At 37.3% G+C, this 9142-nt stretch overlaps 1 protein-coding gene across 4 annotated transcripts; it reads left to right on the forward strand.

Moving 5' to 3' along the window:
* Window positions 1-398: 398 nt before the first annotated feature.
* Window positions 399-5228, forward strand: LOC144962563 (protein bicaudal D homolog 1-like). Of its 4 annotated transcripts, none has more exons than XM_078895605.1 (2): window positions 399-2576; window positions 2734-5228. In XM_078895605.1, the coding sequence occupies exons 1-2, from the start codon at window positions 415-417 to the stop codon at window positions 2744-2746; spliced, it is 2175 nt and encodes a 724-aa protein (XP_078751731.1). In that variant the 5' UTR covers window positions 399-414; the 3' UTR covers window positions 2747-5228. The 4 variants fall into 4 exon arrangements, with proteins under 4 accessions (XP_078751731.1, XP_078751732.1, XP_078751730.1 ...); XM_078895606.1 differs by having other exon boundaries at window positions 399-2543; XM_078895604.1 differs by having other exon boundaries at window positions 399-2543; window positions 2739-5228.
* The last annotated feature ends 3914 nt before the right edge of the window (window positions 5229-9142 follow it).

Here is a 9142-nt window from a genome sequence, read left to right on the forward strand (position 1 = left end):
CCTACCTTGAGTCGTCTAAATCTACTTGGTTCTTCTATATACTTAATAATTGCTACTTAAATATTTCATACAGCCATAACGTTAACGCCTTTGATTACTAATTACGAGCTAAACATTTACTCTTTAACTCTGCAATTCACTATGATTGATTTTGTAGCATAACTCTTTAGTTTAGACTTATTCGTTCCTTCATACATGTCCCATGTTATTTGCATTAATTTGTTCAAATCATGAAGATGCACACAACTCGATCGAGTTTACTCACTTCAGTCTACGCATCACTTTACCTGGACCAGTGACGTAGGTGCTTTCCCTGACGTCCGCGCTAAATCTATTTTTAACTGCTATAGCTAATATTATATGAGATTATTCTGCCATTTATTCTTTTCATTCATCCATGACGAGGAGAAGTTTATGGAGGAGACAGCCAAGAGGGAAGAGAACTACCAGTCATCCATTTCAGACTTGGAGCAAGACCTGAAGACCACCCGGGCCAACTTACAGCGATTGACTACAGAGAATGAGAGACTGACCAGTGACAACTCTGACATGGGGCACCAGTTGGAGGTGTTAGAAAACCAAAGACAACAGATGAGGCATGAATTGAAGGAGTTCAAGGTCAGGGAACATCGAAATCTCTTGGACTACGCCGAGCTGGAGGAAGAAAATATCTCATTTCAAAAACAGGTATCTGTTTTAAAACAGAACCAGGTAGATTTTGAGGCCACAAAACACGAGACACATCGGCTACAGGGTGAGTTGGAAGACCTGCACCTCCAGATGGAAGAACTCGACAGTCTCAAGGGAATTGTGGAGAAAAAGTTGGAAGAGGCTCTGTCCTCCTTGGTACAGGAACGGGAACAGAGGCACAACTTGAAGAAGGAGCTGGACCAGAGAATATCACAGGAATCCATGTTCAATCTCAGCAATCTGGCACAGCTCGGTGGGCTCAGCGAAGGCTTGTCTTTTGAGAATCACGTTGAGCATGACGATGACACAGATGCCAGTTCGTTGAAGAGAATCACTGCTGACTTTTCCTTCTCCCCCAATTCCAATTCCGCCCCTATTCCTTCCACTCCTAGACCTGGTACCGTCAACGACCTTCTTAGTGAGATCAAGGGTAATGAAGTTAGTATTTTGGAAAAGAAATTGAAAGAAACAGAATCGGAGAAGGGTGAGCTGGAGAAAGCCCTTGATGAGGCCAAGAGCTTGATAGAAGCCACGCAGAATGATCTGATGGAACAAAAGGAAAAGACAGACTACCTCAAGAACGCCATCTCACACGTGGCGTCTCTGCAAGACAGCCCAAATCTTCCTAACGATTTGACAGTATCTTACGATGAAGGTTTGATGGCTGAAATAGCCGGCGAGTCAGATCCTGACAAGAAGGTCCTGCTGGAGCTGAAGAAGAATTTCCAGCACAACGAGAAGAAATACTCCAAGGCCATGAGGGAGATAGGCAGCCTCCAGGAGGAAATCAGTCGGCTACAGAGCCGGGCTGCCAATGCCAAGGACACCAGCATTGAAGAGGCATTGGCCATTTTGAAAGGTAAATGTGATAAGTATGAAGCCACCATCCAGAAACAGGAATCCAGTCTTTTAGAAGCCACACAACAGTCCGGTTTAGCACAGTCCAGTTTACAAAACCTACAGGTGGAGTTGACTCGCATCACAGAGGATCTGGCCCAACTGTATCATTTGGTGTGTCAGGTGACTGGCGACACGCCGTCTCGTGTCATGTTAGATCACGCCAAGGGTGACGCAGGCCAGAGGGAGTCCAGCGAGGAGACCCCATCATCTTCCAAGGCATCGTCGCCAACTGCTGCTGGGGATGGAAAAGTTGTCGTCAATGGAACAACAGATGAATCGTCTACAGACAAAAACCCCATCAAGAAGTCTTCGAGTCGCAAATCTCAAGCAGGTCAGGCTAAAACTGACCCAACTTCCTGTGGAATGTTGTCGGAAACCATTGTGGATCAGGTGAAGTTCTTACGCCGTGCCATAGAGCATCTGATGGATACATCACAAAATTGGAAACAACAGGAAGATGGAGAGGGAGATGCCGCTGATGACAGACAGGAACTTCAAGAGCAAATCATCAAACTTAAAGCCATGCTGTCCACAAAGAGAGAGCAGATTGCCACCCTGCGATCTGTCATCAAGGCTAACAAATCCACAGCAGAAGTGGCACTGGCAAACCTCAAACAAAAATATGAAAACGAGAAAGTCATTGTCACAGAAACCATGATGAAACTCAGGAATGAACTCAAATCCCTCAAAGAGGACGCAGCCACGTTTGCCTCGTTGCGTGCCATGTTTGCCCAGCGCTGCGACGAATACGTGACGCAGCTCGATGAGATGCAGAGACAGCTATCGGCAGCTGAGGAGGAAAAGAAGACGTTGAACTCCTTGTTAAGGATGGCCATTCATCAAAAGTTGGCGCTGACACAGCGCTTGGAAGATATGGAGTGTGACAGGGAACAGAGGAGGAATATCCCCGCTCGACGACAGGGGCCCCGGAACCCAAAAATGGGGAACTCCAAGTACGCTTCGGCGTCAGCACAACATCAGCAGCAGCAGCAGCAACAGCAACAACAACAGTACCACCATCGGGATGAGGAGCACACACCCAGAAGGCCATATCAAAACTTTAGAAGGGATTATTAGCGTAGGGGTTTTTTATGGTTTTAGGGTGTGTGGTGTGTTTTCTGACATTGCATCCCCCTAGTCTAGACCAGTGAGCTGATGTCTTGCAGTCCCGGCAGTTGTAGCAGTAACCAACCTATGACCACCAGTATCATTGAGGACACGGAAAGGATGTGACATTGATGATGATGATGATTTGCGACATTGGGGATGATTACCAGAGTCGTAAAAGACTTGCAAAACTGTCAAACAGCAACCCCCTTCGGTCAGATGTCCACGATATGTTGCATACTTCTAGATGCTTTCAGTGTTTTAGGTTGTTCATCACGGCTTGGATTCACTTCTCATCATTTTCCATCCACTTTGACTCAGGCTTTCATGCTGTTCTTGATACATTTTGGGTACTGTATACAATGATACACTGGTTTTGGGGGGGATTGTTATTTTAGTCAAATAATTTAAAACGGGTTTTAATATGAGATTCAAGGAATTAAATCAGAAAACCTTTAAAGTGAACATATTGTAATTAAATGACTGAATTATTTTATTTTCATTAAAATTTTAATTTATCAACTTTTTTTTTTTGGTATTATTTTGCTTTAAGAATATTTTAGCCAATTTTGTGTTGTAGTGAATGAATTACTTACAATATGTTTATGTTTAAACATTTGGAGACTTGAATTTCAAACTGGACAGTTTTTTGAGTTGAAGTAATAAATACAGGACTGTTTTTATTTGTAGCGATAGTCATTTTTTTTCCTAAATTTCTTTCTTAGTTTAATCCGTTAAAATCGTTTTATTTTTATTTATTAAAAACTGTAAGATAGTCTGTACTATAATATATTTTTATGGTTTGTTGATACAGCCTCAGAATAAGTTCCTATTTAATTATCATGACCGTGAAGCAAAGGTGAAACAAAATACTCTTAACTAATAGTTCAGTTTCTGCCGAGGAAATAAAACTTTGCATTCCAATATGTAATATTTGTCTGTAAGGAAAACGGATATTTTCTTGCGACAAATGCTTGATCATCTATCTGCTTTTTATCACATATCCAAAATTATTTTCTACTGTGTTGTGAAGAAGTAACATTCACGTGTTGCGTATTTTGCAGAAATATCTATAAACATAAAGCATAGTGGATAATCTACTATCCTCTTCTTTATTTTCAAAATGATCTCTATAAAGATTTACGATCATGCCATTACAACCTGAACTCTTTTCATTGAAAAAGATTGTTGAAATAAATATTTTTCCCTTCTTTCATGGGTTTTCAAATTTTCAAATATTAAGAAGGCCAAAATCTTTGTTTTTACAATAGAGAAAAACACAAATTGATTTTTTACCTTGTTTTAAAAGGTCAGTTTTGTACTTTTAAAATATTCAGCTCTTTTTATATCAATATATTAATAAATGAAATATGATGAGTACAAGTATAAGACCACGTTATTATTTAACCTAAATTGGATTAAGGAAATATATTGCAATTATAAAAATTATGATTATGTTATTCAAGTAGTTATGTTAATATCTTTATTTATAAAGTAGCGATGTTACCATCTACTATATATTGTCAACATTATGTTGTAGAATATAGTTGTAATCCGACATACTTTGTATTTATTTATTTAATCTTTTGTGTTCAGATAAGTTTACCTCCCATTAATCATTTCTTGATGAAAAGCTTTAGAAGAAGGATTTATGACATTGTGAGCTATTTATAGTTTGCAATAACTGACTTTTTAAACATTAATAAACTGCTTTAGTGAATGAACTTTTTAATTCTTGTCTTTTTTTAAAAAGCAATTGTCTTAATTTCACGACAGGTTTTTAAAAATAAAAAGATAATGGGAAAGTATGTTTGGTTTATTTATTAATGTATTGACAATTTCGTAGACTTCCAAGGGATGTAAGTGCAATGACAATTCTATTTTCATCTAGTGTTTGAATTAAATACAAATGTTGATTGTTTCTTTGGGTTTTGTTTTGTTTTTGTTTTTGTTTTTTTAATGGGGGGGGGGGGGGCGGGTTAATTGATCAAAATATGTGTGACAGGGATGTGTGTAAACAATCTATTTACCTTCTATGGTAAATGAATAGAATTCACATTCATTGTCTCATAGGTCACTTACACTTTTTTAAATATCGAAATTGTCCCTCGATTGTCCTTAAACTGCTCTTTCACTGCTAACAATTGTAAATATTTGCATCATCAAACTCATTATGCAATATTATTCTTAGGTTTTATTTACAAACCTCTGTATTTATTGTTCTCGTTTTACAAACGATTCTTGTTATGAATTGCCATCATCGCATCCTTAAAATGAAATATCTGTTAGTTCCTGTAATACAAAGCAATCGCTATACTCACTATCGTCTTTTTCTTGTTATTCCACCAGTAATAGAGAGTGTCTATGTAATGATTTGCGTATTTATTTTAACAGGTTTCATTTTATTTTTATTTTTTAATCGATAACTACATTGAGAGATAAACAATTATTATTTGAAAAATTTCAAAGAATAAAACTTTAAAATAAGTCTAAATTTTGCTATTATTGAAATGAAAATGTTAAGAATAAAATTAATACTGTAAAACATTTTTTTTTTTTTTTTGGAAAACCTGTAAAAGAGTGCTGTGCTTATTTTTCTTGTCAATAATTTATTACTTAATTTATTATTATTTATAGCAGGTCAGTAACTGTTGACACCCAATAAACTAGTTCATTTGCAACAGTGTATAATAATTTATTATTTTTTTTAATCGCTACTACTATTATGTTAATTTTATATCGATGGGTATGCTGATATCTACAACATTATTGTATCTAGAAATACATTATTATTATTATTATTTTGTTCCTTTACTGTGACTTATAATGCCTGTCTCAAAAGTATGGATTTTTTTTTTTAAGAGCTGAATTTTGATGGCAGAAAAATAATGACTTTGTAAGCTAGAGAAAAGACATGGATGGTTTGTTTGGTTGTGCGTCAGCAAGCAAGCAGTTTTGGTTTTATTTCGGGTATGTCAAATTTTGACGTACACAAAATAAATGTAATAATCATGATAAAAAAAAAAAAAAAAAAATTCATTCATTGATCCATTCATTGCTACACGCCTATAGAATACGATACAAAAGAATGATCTGTTCCATTGTTCCTGAATAAAGACTGGGGTAGCCCTATTCGTCCTTAAGGTCGAATAGCATCAACCGTGGTTGCCGTACGTACGGACAAATAGTGTTGCTTGCACTATTCGTCCTTCACACTAAAGCTGGGCAATATTCCGTTTTTGCTTTTACTGAGCTGGATTCGAATCCACGTAATTGCATGATATATCCGTATCGTCTTAAATGTTTCACAAACCCCACCTCCTCTGTTTGTGAGTCAAATAATCAGTTATGTGTGTTTGAGGTGTGTGTGTGTGTGTGTGTGTGTGTGTTAATTTCGTGGGGTTTTTTTTTGTTTGTTTTTTTCTTCTGGGATATGATTTTTATTCCAGAATGGTGATTGATTTCTTATAAGGAACAATTGTCGTGTTCTCCTATTGGTAAGTATCCCATTCAAATACCTGCTCGAGAGTTTGGGTTGGCTAGGCACAGAGGAAGATTCGGCAAGTTTTCTTTGTTTTGGTTTTTTTTTTTTGGGGGGGGGGGTTGTTGTTTTGTTGTTTTTTTGTTTTTTTTTTGTTGTTTTTTTTTTGCTGGGGGGGGGGGGTTATTGTTGTTCTTTTTTATTTGTTTTCATTTGTTGGTATTTTCCCTGCTTTTGTTTGATTTGTGTGTGTGTGTGTGTGTCTATTGTGTGTCTACGTGTGTCTTGCCTTTTTTACATTTTTTTTTCAATCTATAATAGTGGGTAAGCACTCAGTAACTATTTGTTTTAAATGACTAGTATTCAATTTGTCAAAATATTATATTAGTCATAATAGTATAAGCAGCGCAAAAAAACACCAAATTTCTGTATCTCTTAAGAAGCAGTTTTAATAATCTTGATAATTCAGTGAGTGCCATCAATAATAGCTTGAATTTAGCCAAAATTTTTGAACGATGTCGATACCTGTCCTTCAACTTCAGAAAATGTTGTTATAAGTTGTACAGTCTTGAGTAGACTAGCTGTATGAAATAATGATAGATTTAATTCATGGCGAATTCAATGCGTTATCAAATTGGCAGTAAACGAGGTAATTGTATAGACGGGATGGAATTTGGCGGCTTTACAACACGCGAATTAATTCCAAAGCCGAAAGCACAACTTTGCATTTAAACTTATCTCCATAGACGATGTCAATATATTAAAGAGTAATAAAGGACACTAATACCAAGTCCTCAATATTTTCAGTACTTCGTTCGTTAGCTAATACTATTAAGTATTTGGTATCCACTTTTGCCCTGACGAGAAGTTAGAATGTCAACGGGTTGGGATTTAAAATGTCAACGGGTTGAAACTGGGTGAAATAGAATGATACAGAACATAAAAGCCCAGTTCGGCCTAAGAACAATAACTTGCCTATGTTCTTAAACTCAGAACAAGGGGTAATGTTGTCATGGGGGTTGGGGTTGTTGTTTTGATCTGGGTAGGGGTCTAATAAGTCTGATAAAGTTACGATTACTGGCCAAAAACAAATTCCTAACTTTAGTTTAAAATTAAAAAATAAAAAGACGGAAATATATACATAATAAGATTGATATATTTTAAACAATGGTTACAAGAAAAATAAATCCACGATTTTTCTCAATAATTCTGTACTCAAACAGCTTTGTATGCAAATGTTGTATTCCAGATGTGTAATTTGGCTTATCGCCACTCAAGGTGGTATTTCAATAGATATTATTACAACTAACGTATCTATGTTCGCAGTGATACAGACCTGCCAAGCATTCGACTTATTGTGTTATAGTGGAAAAAAGAATACCATTTCAAAAGGATTTGTGCTGCATTGTAGGTTAACAAACACGCAGGTCTGACATCCGAATCCACTTATGGGCCTGGTTTAACATTGTTGTATAATGTATTTTGCGTCATTTTAAAAAAGATTTCTATTACAAGAATGAGCCCATAAGGAAATGGTTATCAGACCTAAAAATAATTGCACGTCGATCCACATCAATTTAAAACCATCACCATCACTACCACAAGCACTTTTACATCATTACCATCAGAATCGCTACCACCATCATTTGCACAATATCATAAGTATCATCAGCACCACAATCAATATCACCACCACAGCATTATACCTACCATTACCATGGTCATATCAATTATTGCCATCACGAGCAAAATCATAACTATCATCTCAGCCACCACCACTCTAGGAAACAATCGTTTTAAATATCAATACCATACGCGCACACAAAGACGTCACTATTGCCATCAACTTTATCACTCTAGCTTCTTGATCAGTGGCATCCCCACTACCATCATTTCATCATCGAAACAAGAATAACATCACTGTTATCATTGTCACAAATACTAACGAGAGTTTTTATATAGCGCAATATCCGCTCGAAGTCTCAAAGCGCTTTACAGGGTGTCACAAGCCAACAGCAATACTTAACATCCTACATGATGTCTGTTAGGCGATATTACATTTTTCAGACAGTTAACGGCCTGGTACTTATTTTAAACCTGAGTACGGTAAGAGTGGACTCAACTATGCGCCGAGTGAGGCTCGAACCCAGGATTTTCCAATCCGATCCGAAAGCGAGTGTCATACCACAAGACCACATAGCGGCACATTCTTCTTCCTTATTTCACATTTTCTTTGTTTCCTCTGTCCGGTTGTCTCTAACTCCTTCTCTATCTATTCCTCTCTTTCGTGGTCTTCTTCTTCTTCTTCTTTCTCTCTACATCCATGATTCCCACCACCGCCACCGCTTCAAGATCTCTAATCATTACCATAATTGCCATAGCAAGCTCACTACGAAAACTTTAGGCCTTCCGAATGTATTTTAATTCTTCGGTGGTTGGCAACTCTTAGTTATACAGACGGCCAGGAAGTGTGTGTTTTTTTTTAGGGGGGGGGGGGGGGAGTGAGAGGGATTGGTTTTAATTTATGATGTTGCAGTCGCGTGGGGTGTTTCTGTGTCGTCCCCTTTTGTTATTTTTTTTTCTTTTCCTTTTTTAAAAACAATAATGGATCAGAGAATGTGAAAGGAGAGGAGTATTTGATACCATATCCAGATGAAACGCGTTTGAGACCACTCAGACATAGAGAAAGATAGACAGATAGATAGATAGAGAGAGAGAGAGAGAGAGAGAGAGAGAGAGAGAGAGAGCGAGAGAGAAAGAGAGAGAAAGGCAGATTCAGATAGAGATAGAGAGAGAGAGAGAGAGAGAGAGAGAGAGAGAGAGAGAGGACAGACAAAGGGAGAAAGAGAGAGGGTGCCAGAATAAAAGAGGAGGATGAGCTATATAAAGAGAAGGAAAAGACAGGAAATTGGAGAACAAATGTGGAGGGGGAAGAGAGAAAGAAAGAAAGAAAGAGAGAGAGAG

This window comes from Berghia stephanieae, chromosome 1 (assembly GCF_034508935.2).
Source record: "Berghia stephanieae isolate SIO BIC M18660-M18661 chromosome 1, UCSD_Bste_1.3, whole genome shotgun sequence".
In the NCBI taxonomy this organism is placed as follows: Eukaryota; Metazoa; Mollusca; class Gastropoda; order Nudibranchia; family Aeolidiidae; genus Berghia; species Berghia stephanieae.